Genomic DNA, 24,348 nt, shown 5'->3' on the forward strand with positions numbered 1-24,348 from the left:
AACCTACCTCAACATAATAAAGGCCATATATGACAAACCCACAGCAAACATCATTCTCAATGGTGAAAAACTGAAAGCATTTCCTCTAAGATAAGGAACAGGACAAGGATGTCCACTCTCACCACTATTATTCAACGTAGTTTTGTAAGTCCTAGCCACGGCAATCAGAGAAGAAAAAGAAATAAAAAGAATACAAATTGGAAAAGAAGAAGTAAGACTGTCACTGTTGGCAGATGACATGATACTATACATAGAGAATCCTAAAAATGCCACCAGAAAACTACTGGAGCTAATCAATGAATTTGGTAAAATTGCAGGATACAAAATTAATGCACAGAAATCTCTTGCATTCCTATACACTAATGATGAAAAATCTGAAAGAGAAATTAAGGAAACACTCCCATTTACCACTGCAACAAAAAGAATAAAATACCTAGGAATAAACCTACCTAGGGAGACAAAAGACCTGTATGCAGAAAACTATAAGACACTGATGAGAGAAATTAAAGATGATACCAACAGATGGAGAGATATACCATGTTCTTGGATTGGAAGAATCAACATTGTGAAAATGACTATACTACCCAAAGCAATCTACAGATTCAATGCAATCCCTATCAAGTTACCAATGGCATTTTTTATGGAACTAGAACAAAAAATCTTAAAATTTGTATGGAGACACAAAAGACCCCGAATAGCCAAAGCAGTCTTGAGGGAAAAAAACGGAGCTGGAGGAATCAGACTCCCTGACTTCAGAATATACTACAAATCTACAGTAATCAAGACAATATGGTACTGGCACAAAAACAGAAATATAGATCAATGGAACAGGATACAAAGCCCAGAGATAAACCCATGCACCTATGGTCAACTGTCAAGGATATACAATGGAGAAAAGACAGCCTCTTCAATAAGTGGTGCTGGGAAAACTAGACAGCTACATGTAAAAGAATGAAATTAGAACACTCCCTAACACCATACACAAAAATAAACTCAAAATGGATTCGAGACCTAAATGTAAGACCGGACACTATAAAACTCTTAGAGGAAAACATAGGAAGAACACTCTTTGACATAAATCACAGCAAGATCTTTTTTGATCCACCTCCTAGAGTAATGGAAATAAAAACAAAAATAAACAAATGGGACCTAATGAAACTTAAAAGCTTTTGCACAGCAAAGGAAACTACAAACAAGACGAAAAGACAACCCTCAGAATGGGAAAAAATATTTGCAAAGGAATCAACGGACAAAGGATTAATCTCCAAAATATATAAACAGCTCATGCAGCTCAATATTAAAGAAACAAACAACCCAATCCAAAAATGGGCAGAAGACCTAAATAGACATTTCTGCAAAGAAGACATACAGATGGCCAAGAAGCACATGAAAAGCTGCTCAACATCACTAATAGAGAAATGCAAATCAAAACTACAATGAGGTATCACCTCACACCAGTTAGAATGGGCATCATCAGAAAATCTACAAACAACAAATGCTGGAGAGGGTGTGGAGAAAAGGCAACCCTCTTGCACTGTTGGTGGGAATGTAAATTGATACAGCCACTATGGAGAACAGTATGGAGGTTCCTTAAAAAACTAAAAATAGAATTACCATATGATCCAGCAATCCCACTACTGAGCATATACCCAGAGAAAACCATAGTTCAAAAAGACACATGCACCCCAATGTTCATTGCAGCACTATTTACAATAGCCAGGTCATGGAAGCAACCTAAATGCCCATCGACAGACGAGTGGATAAAGAAGATGTGGTACATATATACAATGGAATATTACTCAGCCATAAAAAGGAATGAAATTGGGTTATTTGTTGAGACCTGGATGGATCTAGAGACTGTCATAGAGAGTGAAGTAAGTCAGAAAGAGAAAAACAAATATAGTATACTAATGCATATATGTGGAACCTAGAAAAATGGTACAGATGAACCGGTTTGCAGGGCAGAAGTTGAGACACAGATGTAGAGAACAAATGTATAGACACCAAGGGGGGAAAGCCGCGGGGGGTGGGGATGGTGGTGGGATGAATTGGGAGACTGGGATTGACATGTATACACTGATGTGTATAAAATTGATGAGTAATAAGAACCTGCTGTATAAAAAAATAAATAAAATTAAATTAAAAAATTAAAAAAAGAAAAGAAAAAAAAAATACTAGGTGAATAAACAAAACCAGAAATGGTGAAGTGGCAATATTAACATAAAATTGGCATTTAAGATTAAAAGCAATAAACAGAAAATAGATATTATATAATGGTAAAAGGCTAAATACTAAAGGCTTTTAAACAAGTAAAATATTTGCTTTAAGTTTGCTTTTTAACTTTTATAATTCTCAAATCCAATAATTTTTCATAAAGTTTTTTTCTAATAGTTTTATGACATCATTGTTTATATTTAATTCTCTACTACATTTAGACTTTGGTGCATGATACGAGTTAAAGTTCTGCATTTTTTTCAAATTGTTAATCAAGTGACAATTATGAAGAGAAAGAAACGGGCACAACACATTTTTTAACAAATTAAATTATCATATATACTTAGGTCTTTCTGTGTTCAACTGATCCATTCGCCAGTTGTTGAGCCAATCACGTGCATTAATATTTTCTGTAGCTTTACGATAAAGTCTATTAATTGGTAGAGTGAGTCCCTTGTTACTCTTCATTTTCAGAATTTTCTAAGTGTAATTTGTTCTTCTCAATCACTTCAGCAATTTCAAAATCAATCCCTAAGATTTTGAATGGTGTTGCATTATATATATAAATGAATTTTAAGACTTTTAAAGGAAATACTAATGAACAATGAATATTTCAGAAAAATACTGATTTACTTCTAATCAAAGAAACAAAATCCTGGGGATTCAAAATTCCACCATTAAAAAAAAATTTTTTTTTAAATTGAAGTATAGTTGATTCACAATATTGTATTAGTTTCAGGTGTACAGCATAGTGATTCAGTTTTTCTTTTTCAGATTATATTCCATTATAGGTTACTACAAGATATTTGATATAATTCCTTGTGCTGTACAGTAAATCCTTGTTGCTTATCTATTTTATATATAGTATAATAGTTTGCATCTGTTAGTCGCACAATCCTAATCTGTCCTTCCCCCACTCCTTCTCTCCTTTGGTAACCATAAGTTTGTTTTCTGTCTGTGAATCTGTTTCTGTTTCGTATATAGATTCATTTGTATTATTTTAAAAATTTTATTGAAATATAGTTGATTTAATTACATTAGTTTCAGGTGTACAGCATAGTGATTCAGTATTTTTACAGGTAAGTCTCCATTAAAAGTTATTACAAGATAATGGCTATAATTCCCTGTACTATACAATATATCCTGCTTGCTTATCTATTTTAGACATAGTAGTTTGTATCTCTTAATCCCATAGCCCTACCTTGCCCCTCCCCCCTTGGTAAGCACTAGTTTGTTTTCTATATCTGTGAGTCTGTTTCTGTTTTGCATATACATTCATTTGTATTATTGTTTAGATTCCACATTACAAGTGATATCATACAGTTAAAAAAAAAAAAGTGAGTGTATTCCTTATCTTGGCTTTACCTTCCCTCCAGACAGCAAATAACAGCAAACTTATTACTCAAGTGCACTCATTATCTTTGCTTCAATATTTTCAGCTACTTGATTCCAAATGGCCCCTTCATACGTTTTAAGTATGCTTGGCTCTCTCTTTTTGTAAACAAACATGTAAATTAATAAATAGCTAGGCACTCTCTTGACACCAGCAGCCCTCTCTACCCAAGTAACCTGGTTTTTCCTAAGGGAAGATCAGCTACACCTGCATCTACTTCATTTCTCACTCACTCTTCATTCCAGTAAATCAGTATCCTGGAGGCCCTCAGCATCCTTCCTCTGACATCATTTACGCCACTGTCATCAGTTTCATATTCGTGTCCCTAATGGATGGCTTTTGGTCTTCCGTGTGCTTGAGGTTACTGTAGCATTTGACATGGTATACCAGTCTTTTCCAGAAGTTTCCTTGGGTTTTAGGGCAAAATCCAAGAAAAATCCCCTTGTATCGCTCAGCTGTTCTCAATCTCCTTCACGGGAATTTCTTCTGTGTGTCTCTTAAACGTGGGTGCTCGCAAGACTGCTCCTCTTGTCAACCCTCTCTTCTTACCCCACGTGCTCTTCAGGGCTCAGGGATGACGTGTAGCCGCTCTGCACCTGTGAAGCCATGCTTGTTAACTTAGTGCACTCTTTCCTTATCTGATGGGAAAGAACCGCTACTGTGAGCCAGCCGAATACCTCCCACCTACCACCCACCACGCCTCCCTTCTCCACATCTCAGCCTTCCCATGGCCCAGAAACAAAAGTGGTAGCACCCGGCAGGGCAGGGCCACCAGGACCTGTGGTGGCTCCTCTATTCTCTTCGGCCAGCGCCTATGCTGTCCGCTTGTTAATACTTTTCATAATATACCTACATCAACTCCCATGGCTGTAACTAACACCTGTATGGTGGTCAGACCCAAATCTCGTTTCAGTTTAGGGCTCTCTTGAGTGTTCTAGTTAAGTTCAGTGTTCAACACAGCCATCGTTTAAGGAGCACCTCCTGCATCAGGCTGTGCCACATGCTGGGCATTCAGAAGACACAATCCTCATTCATTCATTCATTCATTCACTCGTTCAGCAGTATTTATTGAGAACCTGTCACATGCCAAGCACCGTGATGGGTGCTAAAATACAGTAGCACTCAAAGCAAAAGTGGTTTTGAATGACATAAAGCTTCCATTCTATCAATATCTGGGGTAGAGTGAGATGAGTAGTTATTTAGTTTTATTTCTGATAAATGCAATGAAGGGGAAATACAGAGTACTGTGCGATCATATAAAAGGCGAACCTAGCCTTGTCTTAGGGGAGGTGTGTGTCTGCCACGGCAGAAATGGCATTTAAGTTGAGATGTAAAGGATAAAAATGTATTTCATTTTCAAGTTCTTACTATGTGTGACATGCACTGCCCTGAAATATTACAGATATTAACTCACTTAATCCTCATAATAAGCCTGTGAGGTAGGTACCAGCATCATCTCCTGTTTATAACGGGGAAACCGAGGCACAGAGAGGTAGTGTCACGTGCCCAAACTCACAGCAATCATAAGTAGTGTGCTCCAAACCTATCGCTTCCTGCCTTGTATGATCTACTCAGCCTCAGATCTTGAGACCCTCTCTGCCCCCCAGCTCGGGTTTACCCTGTTTCTAAGTCACTTCTCTCTAAGGCTGGCCATATGTTGGAAGCCTCCAATGCCCTGAATTTGTTTTAGTTGCCCTGAGCTCAGTGTTACCATTGCTCGTGGAAAATGATGACTCGCTGGGTGCCCACAGAGCTGCAGCTTCACTCCCAACCTCGGAATAGGCCTCATACCCAGGCTCCAGGTTAGCATTTCTGTTTCCCTGAGAGAGCAGACAACCTGCTCTGTGTCTGGCCACACTGCCCCAGGGTTCCATCCTGGTGTCCCCCAAGGGGCAAGATACACTCCTGCAGGAACCGGGGCCCTGCCCTACACTTGGAGGATCACCTACCTCACCCTCCAGACTGAGCCTCTTAGACACGGGTGCCAGCTCAGATTCGGCCCAAGGTTGCTGCATCCCTTGGATGCTGTGATTTGAGAGCAAACCACACGCCTGCAGTAGAGAGAGGCTGAAGCCAGTTCTCCTGCGTTGACACAGTAGAGGATTAGGCAAGTTGCTCAGCACCCAGCCCCCTGCTCAGACCGTGGCTCTCCACTGCCTCACTGGGTTACTTTTCTTGGCCCATCTGCTCAGAATTTCCACCCCTAAGGGGTTTCCCCAAGTCCCTCTTTCTCTGCTCTCTCCACCTTCTCCATAACCTCATCCACATCACGTTCCCATGATTAACGGATGCTGATGACACCAATTCTCGCTCCTTCCCAGTTCCTTCTCCTGAGTCATAAGCTTGTGTGGCCAATCGCCTACAAGTTACCATGGCAGGGATGTCCCACAGGTATGCTAAACCCAAATTCCTCCTCCCACGTTCCCTCTATGAGTGGATGACATGCTACCCCTCCCCCACCCCGCCAGTTATCTGCACACATGCCCCATGGAGAACCTCCCAGGACTCCACACTCCCTCTCCTGCCCACGTTAACCTCACCCTATCTAGGCAGTTCTACCTCTAAATCATCACCTGCCTCTGTTCACTTTCCTCTTTCCCCACCGCCGTAACCCATAGCTACAGCGTTGATGTAATTTCTTCAGGAAGACTTCCTTGACCTTATCTTCCTTACCCGCCCCCCGCACATAGACACACACACCCAAGTCTGGGATCCGTTCCCCTCCTATGCACGCTTCCCCCATTACAGCACTTATTGTGCTGTATCACAGTTGTCTCCTGTCTGTGTGTGCAGGGCAGGCAGTGTAGACATGCAGCCTGGGTGGTGGCACATGGTACCATGTTTAGAAGAACCCCACACTTGGCTTAATGCTCTGCTGTTGCCATCTTGAAACTTTTCATGATTTTTGAACCTGAGACCCCATTTTTATTCTGTGCTGGGCTCTGCCAGTTGTGTGTTCCCACCAGCTGTAAGCTCCATGAGGGCAGGGAAAGATCTGACTTGTTCAAAATGCGTTCTCAGCACCTGGTACTTTGACTATGTAAGAAGTGGTTGAGAAATATTTGCTGAGTGGTTGAACCACTCAAGAGTCTAAAAGGCCCCACGTGTAAATGATCAGAATAATAGACACCTTGCAGTGGTACTGTTTGCATTCACCGTGGCGATGGGCATAAGGCATCTAACACAGCTTCTGCCACCTAAAGTGCTCTCAGCCAATGTTCGTTCCTTTCTTTTTATGCCACAGCTGCCCCAGAGTTCTAATTTAAAATGGTATCTGGGCAGCAGCCTCTCCTAACTTTCTACTAAGATATTTACTGAGACTGGAAAAGATGAGATCCCACTAGAAATTAAAATGAATAGGCAGCCTGAATCTGGGAGGCACCCCCATAACTGTGAGGCCAGCAAGATGGACTGAGAAACTCCTACCCTGGCTTTGTTGCATGATGCACCCCCTGCTTCCCCTCACAAATGCAGATGACAGACAAAGAGTAAGAAGATACTCAGTAATGCCGCAGTTTCTGCCCACTGACTTGGAAAGCGGACAGCCTTCCAACCCATGTGTGTCAGTGGAGAAGGCCAGTGAGGCTGGACCAGAATGAGTGAGGAGAGAATAGCAAGATTAAGCTGGAGAGGGAGGCAGGGGCGGGACTCTGCAGGACTCTGTAAGGATTTAGATGTGTCTTACGTGCAAGGAAATGCCACTGGTATGTTTTAAGCAGGGCAGTGACAGTGGCTGTGGAGGCTGACGTAGTGGAGGATAAGCCGGCAGACCAGGAGGTTCTTACAATAACCTGGACAGAAGGTGACAATGGACGGAACCAGAGCAGTAGCAACGGCGACAGAAAGAACTGGACAGATCCCAGGCATATTTACAAGTAGAATGGACAGAACCCGGAGACGGACCAGCTACGTGGATATCGAGAGAAAGGGGTGTCATTAGTCAGCTAATGCCACAATGATGCTTGTTACAAACTAGCTCTGAACTGGGTGGCTTAGAACAAGAGCATCTGTTTTTTTCTTTCCTGTGTCTCTGGGTTGGCCAGCATGGCTCTGCCTCGGAATTTACACTGGCAGGGCTGGGCTCTGGGCTCTGAGTTTGGTCAGCTCTGCTCGTCATTCTAGTAGCAACTCTGGGCATATTCTTCTCATGTTGATAAGCAGGAATGCAAAAGTCAAGCCAAACCACACAGCATATTTAAGACCTCCACAGGCATCATGTCTGCTCACGTTCCATGGGCCAAAACATGTCAAATGGACAAGCCCAAAGTCAGTGTGTCAGAGAAGTATACTCTACCCCTTAGTGAGGGGTGGAGAGTGAGATAATATTGCTGAACAGTATTTCCATCTATCACACCAAGTTTCTGGAATGAGCAACTCAGTGGATGGAGGTCCTGTTTACTTAATGAGTAAAACTGGTTAAGAGAAATATGTTCCCTCATGTATCAGTTAGCTTTTGCTGTATAACAAACTGTCCCAAAAATACAGTGGCTTAAAACAACAATCAATTGTAAGTCCTCAAACTTCATTGGATTGCTAAAGTGGTTCTTTTGGTCATAGCCAGGATGGCTGGTTTCTACTGGTATTGCTTACACATCTCTGCTCATCGGGAGGCTCAGCTGGTGCTGGCTCATATGGGATGGCCTCATTTACATATGTGGACATTGGCCCAATAATAGGTGGAACAGTGGCGATGACCAGGTCATTTGTCTCTCATTGTCAGGCAGGCTAGTGAGGCTTATTCACAGTGAAGTGGTCACAAGGTTCTCAGGAGAAGCAAGAGAGAAGGCAAGTCCCAAAGTGCTACAAACACTTTTCAGGCATCTGTTTGCATCACGTTTGTTAATGTTGACCAATGCAAATCACGAGGCCAAGACCAGATTCAAGAGATGGAGAAATAAACCTCACTTCTTGATGGAATGAAGTACAGAGTTACATTGCAATTAAGTGTGCATGTAAGAATGAAAAGCATTTGTGACCACACTTGCAGTCTACCGCACTTCACTACAACAGAGATACACTCTCATTTACAAAACATGAACTCTAAGCACTCTACAAGTATCAGGTTTTCTAATGCTCATAACAATCCCATGATGCAGGTACTGTTATCATTCTCATTTTACAGGTGAGGAAACTGAGACACAAATGGGTTGAGTAACTTCAGTAACTTGCCCCAGATCACACAGCTCATAGGGGATTTGAACCACACTGAGTGGCCCCAGAGTTTGTGCTCTGCACCACTGCACTATACTAACTCTTAATGGGATAATCTGCTTTCTCGTCATCCTCTTCCTCCTCCAATAATAATAATAATAATAGAAACTGGGAGCTGGACAGACTACTTCCAGCAGTATATCTGAGAAAGAAAGCTGACCATCACCTACATGAACAATGAGCAGAGCAAAAGGCACGTCCAGATGGATCATGTTTCCCTTTGAGAATGAATTAAGAAGAAAAGAGCAACTTTGTGGGTCCTATGAAGACTGGGCTACATTGCAATAGCTTCCCTCAATTTGATTTTTGAGAAAGTTTTTAAATACATTTTTTACTTGTATTCCTCCTTTATCACTTTGGTTACTTGACTTCTGTTTTCTATTCTATACTCATAGCCAGATTTCTTTTTTTAATACAGAAACATTTGAAACATGTAAGAATGTACCAATAATAATAGATACTTCTGTATCCATTCTAATTATTAAACAGATATTAATGATTTTCCAAATTTCTTTAAGTTCTCACTTTTAAAAAAAAGAATAAGACATTATAGGTGGCTAGTATCAGTTAGCTTTTGCTGCCTAACAAAGCACCCCCAAGTGGTAGCTTAAATGAGCACCTATTTAGTTCTCAATTCCAGATGAAAATGAGAGTCAGAGAGGATACGTCTGATCATAAGCATGTAGCAGAGATGATAAAAGAACCTAATTCTTTGGACTTCTGGTCTAAGGGTTTTTCTACTGAGCCATCCATTTTAGAGAAGGAATTCAATGGATATGTTTCTAGACATTCTGTGAGGATGTTTCTGGGTATTTCTAAAGAACTCTAGAGATTAGTTGCACCAGTCAGTAGGTCTCATGTTATGTCAGAAGTTCTGCCTTTCCATTTTCTTTAACATAATCCTTTCTGACTATCTGAGTGATATATTTCACCATAATACTTCTGAGTATTGTTTTCAGTGAGTCTTATTCTCCTACTACTGTTCCCTAAAAGATTAGGTGAATCCTCTTAAGAAAATATCTATAAAACTGGGATATATTACCTTGATCAATTAGAACAGTGGTTCTCAAACTTTAGTGTGCATCAGAATCACCTAAAGAGCTGGTTAAAGTACAGATTACTGTGCCCCCAGACCCAGCCTTCCTAGTTCTGTAGGTCTGGGTGGGCCCAAGGATTTGCATTTCTAAGTTCCTTAGTGATGCTGATGATGCTGGCCTGGGGACCATGCAAGAATCACTGAATTACAGTAAAGAGAAGAGTCATGCAAGTGTACTATACATAAGATTTATGTTACAAGCACATTTTTTGTGGTATTATCTATAATAATAAAAGTAAAAAACTACCAAAATGTCCAACAATACAAGACTTTTAAAATAACTTCACATAATATCAAATGAAGAAAAGCAAGTTATCTTAATGTTGTGTATCTCTGTATGTACACATACGTACTTGAATTAATATTGACTGACAAAGTGTTAAAAAGCAAAAAGTTATTTTTACTTTTTTCTGTGTGCTTTTCTACATTTCTTAGTTTTTCGATGGTCATATTTTGCTTTTGTGTAATAAAAAAAGTTATTAAAAATAAGCGTTAGGGCTTCCCTGGTGGCGCAGTGGTTGAGGATCTGCCTGCCAATGCAGGGGACACGGGTTCGAGCCCTGGTCTGGGAAGATCCCCCATGCCGCGGAGCAACTAGGCCCGTGAGCCACAATTACTGAGCTTGCGCGTCTGTAGCCTGTGCTCCGCAGCAGGAGAGGCCGCGATGGTGAGAGGCCTGCGCACCGCGATGAAGAGTGGCCCCCACTTGCCACAACTAGAGAAAGCCCTCGCACAGAAACGAAGACCCAACACAGACATAAATAAATAAATAAATAAAATTTTTAAAAAAAAGGCGTTATAAAGTGTTTTAAGTACAAAAAAGATGAATAACTGAATTCAGCCATGATTGATATTTCTCTTATTACTTGCTTATATCCAGCAATACTTGATCACCTCAGAAAATGTTACTCTCAGAATATTGTTTGAGAATATCCTAAGATAAAATATCTTGTCAGTCTTCATACATAATCAGCATCAGAACTGGTCATGTACAAGCGAGGCAGGATCACTTAGTATTCAGCGCACTGACTCTAGGGCCAGATTTCCTGAGTTTGAACCTTGTGCTCTGCCACTATATCACTGGGCAAGCTTTTTAACCAAAGTATGTGTTAGTTTCTTCATCTGTAAGATAGGGATGGTCACAGTACCTACATGATAGGGTTGTTGTGAGGATCAAATGAAATAAGAAACTTAATAAATGTTGGCTACTGTTATTTTTGTTTTAATTCAGCAGTTGCCTATTACTAGCAAACACTCATTAATCATTAATATGTTTTCTGTTTTTCTTATGTCTAGATCTGGATGTGTGGAGGCCAACTCTTTATACTTCCCTGCTCTCGAGTAGGACATATTGATAAGCAACACGTTGCAAACCACACTGGAATTGTAAAAGCCTTGGCATATAATAATCTCAGGCTGGCGCACGTTTGGCTAGATGACTACAAGGTGAAGGATACGTCCCTGGTTTGGAAAGATGAGTGAGAGTACAGAGAGGGACTGGCTCTAAAGAAGCCTTCTGCTGCTTTCTAGATACCAATTTTTGTACTTTTCCTTAAATTAGGGCAACCCTTCAGCTGTTCACCCACCCATTTGCAGACGCTATTCTCAATTTGTTCATTTTAAGCTGCTACACTTGCACCTTACTCTTTTTTTTTTTTTTTAATCTCTAGGGAAACTCAAGTTTCTCAGAAGTAAATCAACCAACACGAGAAGGCTTTTTTTTCCCCCTAGATCTATTTTCCTCCCCCAAAGATGGCCCATCTGCGGCAAATACCTCTCTCTGCCCCCATTCCCATGGGCAAATTTTGGATTCTCTTCCTCCACTACCAAGCGCCCAAGTGATGCGGCTGCAGCTGGTCTGGGGACCACAAAGAACCTCTGCTCCTTTTTTCTCTAACAGTCAAAGATTTTTACATCAAAGCCAGGCCCCTTCATTTGTGCATCTCCCCATGGTTTAAGCCCCTTGCCGGGACCTTTAGACACATACAGAGAATATATAGATGGAGCTTTGTTTTAATTTGAAAGTTCAAACAAATTTGGACAGTAACAAGAAGACCTCATTTCAGATACATGGGTAGAAATATGTAAGAATCTCTCTGTGATGTTATATGTCCTGGTCTTGATCTAATATTTCTTTATTATTTTAAATTATAAAAGTAATAATACTCAATTTCTTGAGTAATCAGGGCAATATGAATTAAAACCTCAATGAGATATTTCCACATAGCCACCTAGATTGGTGAAACATTTTTAAAGTCTGATAGGACCATGTGTTGGCAAGCACAGGAAGTCTCAGACACTGCGGGTGGGAGTGTTAATTGTTACAAACTCACTTTGGAAAACGGTTTGGCAATATCAACTAATAAAAGACATGAATATCCCATGATCCAGCAATCCCATCCTGTATATACACTACAGAAAGCGTGCTTTTGTGCACCGGAACACATGAACAAGAATGTTTATAAACAGCATTGTTTGTGTTAGCCAAAACTGAATACAACCCAAATGTTCATCAGGAGTAGAATGAATAAATATGATATGTTTAATGATATAATTCTATATAGCAATGAGAATTAATCAACTTTACATATACATACAACAGTATAGGTAAATCTTAAAGATATAACGGTGAACAAAAGCAGCCAAACACAATAGAATATATACTGTATTTTTCCATTTCTATAAAGTTAAAAACAGGTAAAATCAAACCATATAATCTATGTGTGGATAATTAGATATCGATACTAGAAAGAGAAGCAAAGAAATGAATACATCATCAGGATAGCACTTCAGACTAAGAGAAAGGATTATGATCAGGAAAGGAAAGGCAAGGGCCTTCTGAGATGCTGATTATGTTCTATTTCTTGACTCAGTCAGGGTTTCTGGGGTTGATTTTTTCAACAGTTCGCTAAGGTGCACATTTATATTCTATGTGCTTTTTTTTTGTATGTTTATTATATTTCCTGATTTTTAAAAAGATATTTTAAAAAAGGTAATGCATACACATTTTTGTCTTACAGTATTGAAAAGCATGAAGTGAAAAGTAAGCTTTCTAAGCCCATAGCTTCACCCCTCAGAAGTCACCACTAAATTACCGTCTACAGTTTCCTGTTAACATGCACATACACCAAGTATATATCCTTTCCTTTTACCGAACTCGATTTGAGCAGCAATATTTTGTTGTAATTTTTCCATTTATTAGTATAATTTAAAAACATATTTTCAAAGTCTTTTAAAATCAGAGCAGATAAACATGCCATCTTTTTAAATATTTCCTTTGAATGGATCTCTTAAAATTGATCCCATTCATAAATAGCCCCCAGAGATAAACATTCTGATCATCTTGGCTTTTTGTTATTCCTTAACAGTGCCAAAATGAACATCCTTTACATGTATCTTTTTGCACATCTGTGCAGATATATCTTGAATAAATCTGAAGACATGGACTTGTGGACCATGAGTTAGTGCATCTTAAATCTTGATGAATAATGTCCAAATGGTCCTTCACTGTCTACACTGTCACCTACACAACCATCAAATATATATAAAAGTGCCTGTCTCCCCACAACTATTCCAACCCTAGTTTTAACTAAACTTTGTATTTCTTCTAATCTGATAGGTTAAAAATGCTATCTCATTGTTTAAAATTGCATTTCTTTAGTTATGAGAGGTTTTAAGCTTTTTTTTTTTTTTTTTTTTCCTGTGACCAGAGGTCACAGATTTAAATGGTTGACTGGAACACAGTTAGGACTGAGTAGTTTACTGAATTTCATGGGGCATATAGTTACCAAAAGTTCCATCTAATATAAAAAGCATGTAATGTTTGGCATAAAATCAATGGATTGTATGACACAGCATGTTGGGAAGTTGAGTGAATGCCATTGGGCAAAACAGGCTTTGGACAGGGAGATGTTGCCTAGGGTCTTCTCTGCCTTCACTCCAAAACGAGGACACCCTCCCTCAGGCCCATTCTCTGCACCAATCCCCCCTGGGGAACTAGGAGTGGCAAGACATGATGGCAAAGACCTAAAGATCCCTGGGGAGAATCCAACATGGCATGCCCATACTGTGCTAGTTTGGGTAAGCAAGCTCCTCTCACCCAACAATATTACTATGCTATATACCAGGCACTGGGAATACACAGATGAAAATACAAAGGTTCTGCTTTCAAGGAGGCTTTGGTCTACTTAGAATACCTCTTTTAACATGACAGAGCTTGAGTCCATTAGACATTCATACTTGGTGCTTCCTTAAATCAGAACGCAGAAAAGACTAACCAGGTGTGGTGATAATAATGGCCCACACTGACATGACACCTACTATGTGCCAGCCTTAGTCTCCTAAGAGCTTTGCACATATGAAAGTGTTCGGTCCTCACCACAGTCTCATGAGGGTAGCAGCCAAGGTTGCATAGCTAATAAATAGCAGAGCCAGAAATTGAAGCCAGGTCGTCTTCCTCCAGAGTCAGTTTGCCCTTAGCCGCCACCACCCCCCATTTCTGAAACCATGGAAGTGTTGATAGGGATCGGGGAGTGAGGGGTTTTGTCCTTGAGTATCACTGAGAGAGTAGGAGAAAGGGGAAACACTACAATAGGTGGCTGTGATTCTAGAACTCTTGAGAAGCAGGACTTAGACTTCCTGAGTCCCTCTACGCTACTTTCATCGTGGTCTGTCACAGCACATCCGGTAAATATACGTGGGGTGAGTGAGTCCCAGGTCCTATGTGTGTCTCTGCCCTCCCCATACAGAGGGAAGGTTTTCTGTTGTTGTTTTGTTTTGTTTTAGTTCAGATGAAAATATATACTGCTATGTTAGATATCATGATTTGATTACCAAAGATTTGTCTGGCTTAATGAAATGACTCTTTCTTTCCATTTAGGAGCAGGTTTTTTTACGAAGACCTAATCTGAAATATCTTGCCTATGGAGATATTAGTGAGCGTGTTGAATTAAGGAAACAATTGGGTTGCAAGTCATTTCAGTGGTATTTGGATACTGTCTTCCCGGAATTGGAGACCTCTAAGAGAGTCTCATGAAAGGAAAACCAATCATTTTCATTAATAAAGCGTTAAAAATTCCCCTAGTCCTTCAACGTAGAGAAGAGAACAAGTTTGGAACATCATGAAATTATGTGAACTACAGTAAGAAGTACAACCAGAATGGTCTACAACAGAAGTGCCTTTTCTGCCACTAAATTTCTGGGGTGGCAAGACCTTAAACATTAGAAATGCATGTTGTCACACACTTAAGGCTATCATAAAATCGATTGAGATAAAGTGTGTTATCTCCAATTATTTGCCAAGCTCACTTCGTCCTGATAGACCATAAGGACTGCTCAACTCTTGGTCAACTCAATTCCTACTCCAGATAGGTGACCTGGGCCGGTGACCTCCCCAGAAAGACATTCTCAGAGAGCCTTGGTTGGTCCATACCAACTTTGGCTCAACTGTATTGAGCTCCTTTCTTGCTGCCAGTGTAGATTCTGGCCTTGACACATTGCTTGGTTGGGTTCCTGAGTTTCTGATGTCCAGTCACCTGCCTGGGTGTCCTGGTCCAGCTCTCCAGGCCAGCCTCCCTGTTTGTTTCTGTTGGCTCTTCAGTTAATTGGAGACATTCCCTCTTCCCTGCTTCTGCTTTTGCCTTTTTCATGTCTGTTCCCTCCTATGGCTCTGGCCTACAGCTCTCCTGACACTTCTTGGCTTGCATGCCTTGTTGATAATCTGTGTTCGACATGACTCGAGAAAACTGTTTAGCTGGGATTGGGGAAGAGGTAACTAGGTTCAGTATCCATCCTGTGTGGACACACTCCCAGGTGTCTAAAGTACTTCTATCAGGTTAGAGGGATGGCTGTTGCATTCACCCTGGTGAAGGCAGCTAGAAAATTGAAAAATATATTTAATTCACAAACCGAAGAGAATGAGAAGATGAGGGAAGGAATACATTGAAAGGAGTAAAAAGGAGGAGACTTAGGATAGAATCACTAAATCATAGCTTCTGCTGGAGAAAATATAAACTAGTTTTTTACAGCAGAAAACAACTTGACTCATCTATTATGCTCATTTAATCAACAACTGAATGGTCATCTCAGGCCAGGTGTCCTTCTAGGTGCTGGGATGCAGCTGACAAGGGGGCAGGGATACATCACTCCCTTCATGGAGCTTGTGTTCTTTGAAATAATATATACAATGTAAAGAAAAAAGAACCAGTTTATAATGTTATACCCATGTATTTGGCAAAATACTCTATAAAATCTATTGCTGGAAAGAGATGGGAAAAACCTGTGCCCAAATATTACAGATGGCCAGGGTAACTTGATTGAGCTTTTATAAGGTCAATCTGGCAGCACAAAGTAATTGCCACATGATTAGTATGTTCTGGGCCCATGTTTATACCTTAGCTGCTCTAGAAGGTAATAAAAAATTGATTGTAATAAACCTATGAATCCATTAAAATTAGAGTAAAATACAAAATAAAATTTCTGCAGCCGAAGGAAAAAAGAGAATTGTAGTATAAATTCAGAGAATCTTGTTTGGTAAGCATAAAGAAGGATGTTGTAAATATCAGCTTTGCCAAAAGAAAAATGTTCTTTTTCTTAGAGCCACGGGCCTAATATTCAGTCTTAGTTTTTTAATGTAATTTAGTTCAGGTCCTAGATAGCATGAATAAGTCTTAGAAACGATGTAGAATGTTGCTTAAACAATCTCCTCCAGAATATTGTTTCAGCTGACTCTGGAATAGAAAACAAATCAGAATCAACATCCAAGTGCTTGGTGTGATTGAAAGGAAAACCATACTTGCCCGTAGGTGGCAATTATGGTTTTGTATAGAAATTTTAAAATCTGATTTGTATTCTGGAGCTAGTTGAGAACGTATCTGCTCACCTGCTCAAGGCTTTTCACACAACAGTTTTGGGTATGACCAAACACTTGGACAAGCCTTACATTAGCCAGAGAATTCTGTAAGGAAAGCATACCTTCAGGAATTTATCCTAAGACACACCGAGATGAAATACAAATAAGAGCTAACACTTACTCATACCCCCTGGTAAGTACTCTGCATAGATTATCTCATCTCATCCACACAACTTTACAAGATAGTTCCTATTGTTATTACCATATCATAAAACAGAAAACTAAGGTTAGAACTTGTCCAGGGTTAGCGTTGCCAGATTTAGCAAATAAAAGTACAGCATGCCCTGGTAAACTTGAATTTTGGGTAAACAATAATATCTTAGTAAAAGTATATTCCACATATTCTATGGGACATGCTAGTGAATTTTTTTTTAATCTGAAATTCAAAGTTTAAGCCTCCTATATTTCCTCTGGCAACTGTATCTAGGGATAGATGAACACAGCCCATAGACTAGCCTATGCCCAGCCTCAAAGACCCCGGGTTTAGATGCTACACTGCAAAAAGCATATTCATGTCATTCTTTCTAATGGTAAAAAATTGGAGCTAACCCAAATTTCTGGAATGGTACAGCTGTACATTAATTTGGTGGGACAGTACGAACCCATTTAAAATAACAGCTAGAAACAGATCTGCTCCACACCCATCAGAATGGCAAATAAAATGTCTGACACCAACAAGCGTCGGGAGAAGGTGGAGCAATGGCCGGTCTCCTGCACTGACTGCACCTTAGGACACTGATTTCAGACTTTGATGTGTACATAAGTCACCTGGCCACGGCGGTAAAACGCATATTTTGATTACTAAGTACGTCTGGCATGGGGCCTGCCGACTGAAAAAAAATGCATAACCTAAACGTTGAGAATTATGTTTTATTTGGCAGACAAAACCGAGGACTCAAGCCTGGGACGCAGTCTCTCAGGTAGCTCTGCGGGACTGCTCTGAAGAGGTAAGGGGGGAGACAGGATAGATAGGAGTTTTTGCAACGAAGATCAGATAGTCTGAACATCAAAGGTTACTGTTAAAGAAAATCAATCAAACGCAAGTTAAGGAATTTAGTGCTTTCCTATATACGGGAAGATGCAAGAGCCAGGGCGTACTGAGATCATTTCTTTGCTATGTACCCTAACCAACCAGAGCCAGGATCCTCTCCTTTCCCATCCTGAGTGCACCATTTGGGGGTGGCCACAGTGGCCGGGGGCTTGGCAGCGGACAGCCCGTTTCCACCCTGAGTTACCTCCGGGCGGGTGTGCGGGGGCTGTAATGTGATGGCCTGATGGCTGCAACAGCCTTTGCTTACTGATAGGTGGCTGAAGAGTCAGCATTTCTAGCAAGCCCCCCGTGACCCCATGTGCCTTCCTGCGGTGCTCTGCGGGCGCGCTGTACTTTGCCACCCTTACCACCAACCCGTGAGGTTTTATCACAGTTTCTGCCAAGCCTTGACATTTTAACCTACAGTTCTTTTATCATAAGCGGGGTCGCACATCTTTCAATATGTTTAAGGCATTTGTCTTCAATGAGCCCATTTATGTAAGAGTTAAAAACTCGAAGGCCGCCCGCGACCGACCCCCAAGCCCACCCGCAGGCGCGGGCCCTCGGGAACGTGGTCGAGCCCCGGGGCAGCCACGCGCCCGCAGCGGGCGGTGACGTCACGCGCGGGGCCGGGGCCGCCCGTCACGTGGCCCCGGCGGGCGCGCGCTCGGGCCGAGGCCGCGGCGCGGGCACTGGGCGAGCGCGGGGGGCGCTGGTGTGCCAGCTGCTGTGTTTTCTTGCCGGCAGCTCCGCCCGCTGCGGCGAATGCGGCTCGGACCCGGGCCGTGGCGGGAGGGACTATGCCACAGCCCGAGTCCCGAAAGGCCGGGGTCCTGCGCTGCCGGCGTCGGGGTGAGTAGCGGATGGCCCGGCGGCGGCGTGTGAGCCTGCGCGGCCTCCGTCCGTCCCCTCAGCGCCTCAGGCGAGCGGCCGCGGCCCGAGTGCCCCGAGCGGCGGAGGCTTCGCCCCGGGCCGCCGCCCTCCGCGGGGTCTCTGGCCGCTGGCCCGGCGTCCGGGCGTGTGTGTGTGGCGTTGGCAGAGCCGACGCGGCCCTGGAGGCCGGGGGTGGGCCGTGGAGACGGCCGGCTCGCGGGGGGCGGCCGCGGGCGGCGTGAGAACGACCCGCTCCGCCGCCCCCCGGCGCTTTTTGCTAAAATGCCCCAGAAAATGGTTGCGGAAATTTTCAAAACGTGTAGAAACGAGAGCGAATTGAGTAACGCCCTCGCTGGTACCCTGCCCTCAGTTTCCACGGTATTCGGGCAGTGTTCACATTTCCTTCAAGGAATTTTCTTTTTTTTTTAATTGTTTTTTTAGTGGTTGGTTTGTGCCGCTCAGGATTTGAGCGGGTCCTCGCGTGGCGTTCGGTGGATGAGCATCTTAAGTTTCCCTTTTCTTTGCAAGGTATTTGTTGAAGAAATCGGGTTATTTGTCTTGCACAATTTCCCAGGCTCTTAAAGTACGTGCCGTTTGGATAAATATAAAAATATCAAGTCCCCACCCTCCAATACTGGTAGATTTCACCGCTTGAGGAATATTAATATGCCCATGATGGAAGAGCTTCGTGTATTTTTATCATCGAAGAAGATTTGGTCCAGCATTCCTTTTTACTTCGTGCTAGGAAAGCTGTTGCTTGGTTGGTTGGTTGGTTTTCCAAATGTAAGATGAAATTGTAACTTTGAAATGCTTCTCATACTGCTGTGCGCCAATAAAATATTGTGGTGCTACTTTCGTCCCCCAAATGAGAGTTTTAGGCTAGACTTTTTTTTTTAACTACACTCAATTCTTAGCCGTTACCTAGATATCCTAGATATATAGCGTATGTTAAGGTCTACTCTGCCTTGAGAAAAATCTAAACCAGAAAACCTCTCTCTACCCTTAATGTTATCAGTAGAGCTTTTCAAATTAAACGTCATGAAACAGTAGTCCACACCGCTTCTGCCTTTTCTTGACAATTTCTGTGCTGTTCTTTGCAATTTGAGTTCTATCTTTACTTTTTTTTTTTTACTCTTTTATTACGGTGGTAAAATACACATACCATGAAGTTTATTGTTCTAAGCATTTTTAAGTGTACAGCTCAGAGGTACTAAGTACATTCACAATATTGTGTCACCATCACCACTATTTCCAAAAGTTTCTCCTTACCCTAAACACAAACTCTGAAACCATTAAGCATTAACTCCCCATTTCCCCTCCTCCCAGCCCTTTCTGTCTCTGAATTTGCTTATTCTAGAGGCTTCATAGAAGTGGAATCGTACAGTATTTGCCCTTTTGCGTTTGGCTTATTTCAGCTAACGTGTTCAAGGTTCACCCATGCCGTAGTGTCTCTCAGACTTCATTCTTGGGTATGGCTGGCTAATACTCTGCCGAGTGGCTGTAGCACAGTCTGTTTATCCATTCATCCGTTGATGGGCACTAGGTTGTTGCTATTTTTTGGCTGCTGTGAAAAGCACTGCTGTGGACATGTGTTTACATGTGTCTGGGGTGAGTCTGTGTTTTTGATTCTTTGGGGCATACATCTAGGAGTGGAATTGCCGGGTCATATGGTAAATCTGTGTCTAAACTTCTTGAGGAACTAACTCTTCACATTTTTTTTTTTTTAGTGAAATAAGTCTTTATTTATTTATGTATGGCTGTGTTGGGTCTTCGTTTCTGTGCGAGGGCTTTCTCCAGTTGCGGCAAGCGGGGGTCACTCTTCCTCGCGGTGCGCGGGCCTCTCACTGTCGCGGCCTCTCTCGTTGGCGGAGCACAGGCTCCAGACGCGCAGGCTCAGTAGTTGTGGCTCACGGGCCCAGTTGCTCCGCGGCATGTGGGATCTCCCCAGACCAGGGCTCGAACCCGTGTCCCCTGCATTGGTAGGCGGATTCTCAACCACTGCGCCACCAGGGAAGCCCTTCTTCTTCACATTTTAAAAACTGCTTTCTTAAAGGCCTTCATACCTTACTGATTGCTAAATCTGATGGCCCTACCTCAACTCTTGCTGGCTTGATCTGACCTCTCTGTAAATCTTTGTGATGCCTTGTGTTGCTGGTCAGTACCCCTCGTGAGGTGCTCGGACTTTGTGATCCTTCTCAGGTCCTTCACAGTCTCTTCCTTCTACACAAGATCCTTAAATATGCATATCCCCAGGGATTCAGTACTTGCTCCCTAATCTACTTTACGCTCTTCATGACTTAAACCTCCCTCGGCTATTATTTCCATGTAACTTAAACTGTAAATATGATGTTTATTTTTAACTTCTCTCTGAGGTTTAGATTTGAATTTCAAGCTATGGACACCTCCATATTAGTGTTCTCCCCAATGCAGCATGTCCAGAACAAAATTTATCTCCTATTAAGCCTCCAAACCTGTTCTCTCCATGCTCCTTAGTGTCACTAAAACTTGAAAACTGAGTTTTGTTTTTATTCCTCCTTTCTCCCTTAGGGCCCCATGTCTGGTCAAGTTGATAAGGGCAGACAGTTCTGCCTCTGAGCCTCCTTTCCACTCGCTTCCACAGCTCTAGATCAAGCCGTGATTGCCTTTTACTGGAATTTTTCTAACTGGCCTCCCTGGCTCTAGATTTTTTTGTTTTCCTCTGTCCCAAGCCATTTTACACACTGTTCCTAGAATTTTCTTCCTAAGGTGTATTTGCTTAAAGACGCTAGTTAGCTTCCTTTTGCATGCAGAACAAGTTAATTCTCATCCTCAGGGTCATAGCCCCAGCCTGTCCTCATAGAATTAATCACCTTCCACTAACCTTAACCAGCTGTGTGTATTCATTATAGCCAACCTTCCTACTTGATATTCTGTTTGGAAAACTAAAAACAAATACATGTTGCAGTTTCTCAAGACTTCAGCTTTCTGCTTGAGATATTTCAGTTTTTGGCCATTGAAGTCTTAAAGTCAAACTTACATCTTAACTTCTATAAGGCATTTCCTTCAAGTTTTTCATATAAAATTAATTTGGCCTTCGTACTTATTTGTATATACTGTGGTTTATTTATATCTAAATTATGGAATTTTTTAGAGTTTGCTTTAGGATATGCCCAGTTTTTCACCTGATTTATTATTTCTTTAGGATTTTTATTCTTAGAGAAAGTGGGATTACTGACCAAAGTGTATAAAGGTTTTTAAGGCTCCTATGCCATTGTTAAACTGCTTTTTAAAAAGGCCCTGCAATTTATAACTTTCATCACTGATAACTGTATCATTTAACTACATGTACTTCAGTGAGTACTGAAAACGTTGCTAATTTGAGTTAGAAAATAGTACCTTATTTTTATTTGCATGTCTTTACTAATTATTGAGACTGAAGACTTTTTCCTGTGTATTTCCAAGTTCATCCAGGTTGTTTCATTTATCAATACAGCTGACCTTGAACAACACAGATTTGAACTGCACAGGTCCATTTATACGCAGATTTTTTTGTCAACAGTAAATACTACAGTACAACAAGATCTGCGATTGGTCGAATCCTCCGATATGGAAGGCCTACTGTATAAGCAGATTTTCATCTGCGTGGAGGGTTGACGTTCCTCCCTGCCTTATTGTTCAAGGGTCAACTGCAGTTGGAAAAATGCTATATGTAGAGTACCAGCCCCAGCATTACAGAACAGAACAGAGTTTCTCAAACTTGGCATTGTTGACATTTTGAGCCAGATAATTCTTCATTGCTGGGGGCTGTCCTCTGCATTGTAGGATGTTTAACAGCATCCCTGGCCTCTACCCCACCACGTGTTAGTAGGATCCCCCAATCTGTGACAACCAAAAATATTTCTGGACATTACCAAAAGACCCCGGTGGTGGCCCGGTTTTCCCAGACATTGCCAAATATCTCAGGCTCTGGCTGAGAACCACTGGAGTATAGAGAGTGGACTTAGAGCTAGGAGACTAACTTCACTGGTACAATTCACCCTTCTGATACTCTGCATCGATACACAGCCTACAACTTGCACTTTCATGTGAACATTCTGTTATCTACAGACTAAATTGTAAAGTTGATCTCCTATGACTCTTGTGTTAAATAATAAGGAGGAAGCAGAAGTGAGGAGAAAATACTTAATATATACAAATACACACAAAACCCATAAGGACAGACTACTAGAATCTGTGTCCTGTGACTCCATGGACAAGAATTAGTGGAGAACTTAGTCGTGTAAGCACATTATAACCCCTAGAAACCAACATACGTACAGAACCCAAAACGGTAGTGTAAAGGTCAAAGGAACGTTTGTTTGTTGGGTTACATATATATATATATATACACACACACACACACACATATACACATACACACACACCCATTTATATATAAACACATTTATATATATACACTTATATATATTTAAAAGGTTTACTATGGAAAATTTCAGACATGAAGAAAATTAATACATTTTAAATAACGTATTAATGCTCAATCTTTTTTCATCTGTAATCCCTATCACTATGAACTCATGGATATTTATCTTATACTGTGGGTTATAATGCAATACCACTTTATTTTTTGCTCAAATTGTTTTAGCTGTGGCCATTGTAAGCTCTTTCAGTTGGTTCCATCTGTTCCTTTGACATACCCCCATCATTGTGGGTTTTTTCTTTTTTTTTTTTTTTTTTTGTGGTACTTCCTTACTTTCGGGCACTACAAGGTACTTCAGGCTCATCTTGTATATTTCCTTTCCCAGTCCTAGAGTCAGTCATTTCTTCAAGGAGCTTTGGTTCTTTTTATTGGAGAATGCTGTTAGAGACCAAGATTTGGGGGACTTCCCTGGTGGCGCAGTGATTAAGAATCTGCCTGCCAATGCAGGGGACATGGGTTCGAGCCCTGGTCCGGGAAGATCCCACATGCCGCGGAGCAACTAAGCCCATGTGCCACAACTACTGAGCCTACGCTCTAGAGCCGGCGAGCCACAACTACTGAGCCCATGTGCCACAACTACAGAAGCCTGTGCATTTAGAGCCCATGCTCTGCAACAAGAGAAGCCACCGTGATGAGAAGCCCGCGCACCGCAAAGAAGAGTAAACCCTGCTCACTGCAACTAGAGAAAGCCCGCGCCCAGCAATGAAGACCCAACGCAGCCAAAAATAAATAAATAAATAAAATTTATTTTAAAAACCCCAAGATTTGGGCACTAGGTGTGCTTGTTGTCACTTGGGGTGTCATTCTTCTAGGCCTGCTCATCTGACAAGCAAGGAAGTGTATATGTACATATATGGAAATATATGTGTAACCATCTGTATCTAAAGCTAACATGTTAAGCTAAACATGGGTTCATACTCATGTCTTGAACTCTAATCCATTTTAATGCTATAAATTTCCTTCTAATCACTACTTTTGCTGCATCCCACAAATTTTAATAAGCTGTATTTACATTTTCATTTAGTTCAAAATATTTAAAAATTTTTCTTGAGAATTTAATTTCCAGATATCTGGGTTGTTTTTTTTTTTTAACCTTTCTGTTACTGATTTCTAGTTTAATTCCAGTGTGTCTAAGAACATACTTTGTATGGTTTCTGTTCCT

General features: G+C 41.5%; 2 protein-coding genes across 5 annotated transcripts in view; both read left to right on the forward strand.

The window, feature by feature from the left end:
* GALNTL5 (polypeptide N-acetylgalactosaminyltransferase like 5) overlaps positions 1-15,110 on the forward strand; it is a 71,037-nt gene extending 55,927 nt beyond the window's left edge. The window contains exons 7-8 of the mRNA XM_068550200.1: positions 11,211-11,360; positions 14,794-15,110. Of these exons, the coding sequence (XP_068406301.1) occupies positions 11,211-11,360; positions 14,794-14,949 (306 nt within the window). The 3' untranslated portion in view covers positions 14,950-15,110. The remainder of the gene's footprint in view (positions 1-11,210; positions 11,361-14,793) is intronic.
* Positions 15,111-18,523: 3,413 nt separating this feature from the next.
* Positions 18,524-24,348, forward strand: part of GALNT11 (polypeptide N-acetylgalactosaminyltransferase 11) — a 48,629-nt gene continuing 42,804 nt past the window's right edge. The window contains exon 1 of one of the 4 annotated variants that reach the window (XM_068549724.1): positions 18,524-18,706. The gene's annotated coding sequence lies outside the window, so the exon portion shown is untranslated. Of the gene's footprint in view, positions 18,707-20,141; positions 20,336-24,348 lie in introns of those variants that run through there. The other 3 variants (XM_068549720.1, XM_068549723.1, XM_068549722.1) reach the window with 3 other exon arrangements.

Source organism: Eschrichtius robustus, chromosome 8 (assembly GCF_028021215.1).
Source record: "Eschrichtius robustus isolate mEscRob2 chromosome 8, mEscRob2.pri, whole genome shotgun sequence".
NCBI lineage: Eukaryota > Metazoa > Chordata > Mammalia > Artiodactyla > Eschrichtiidae > Eschrichtius > Eschrichtius robustus.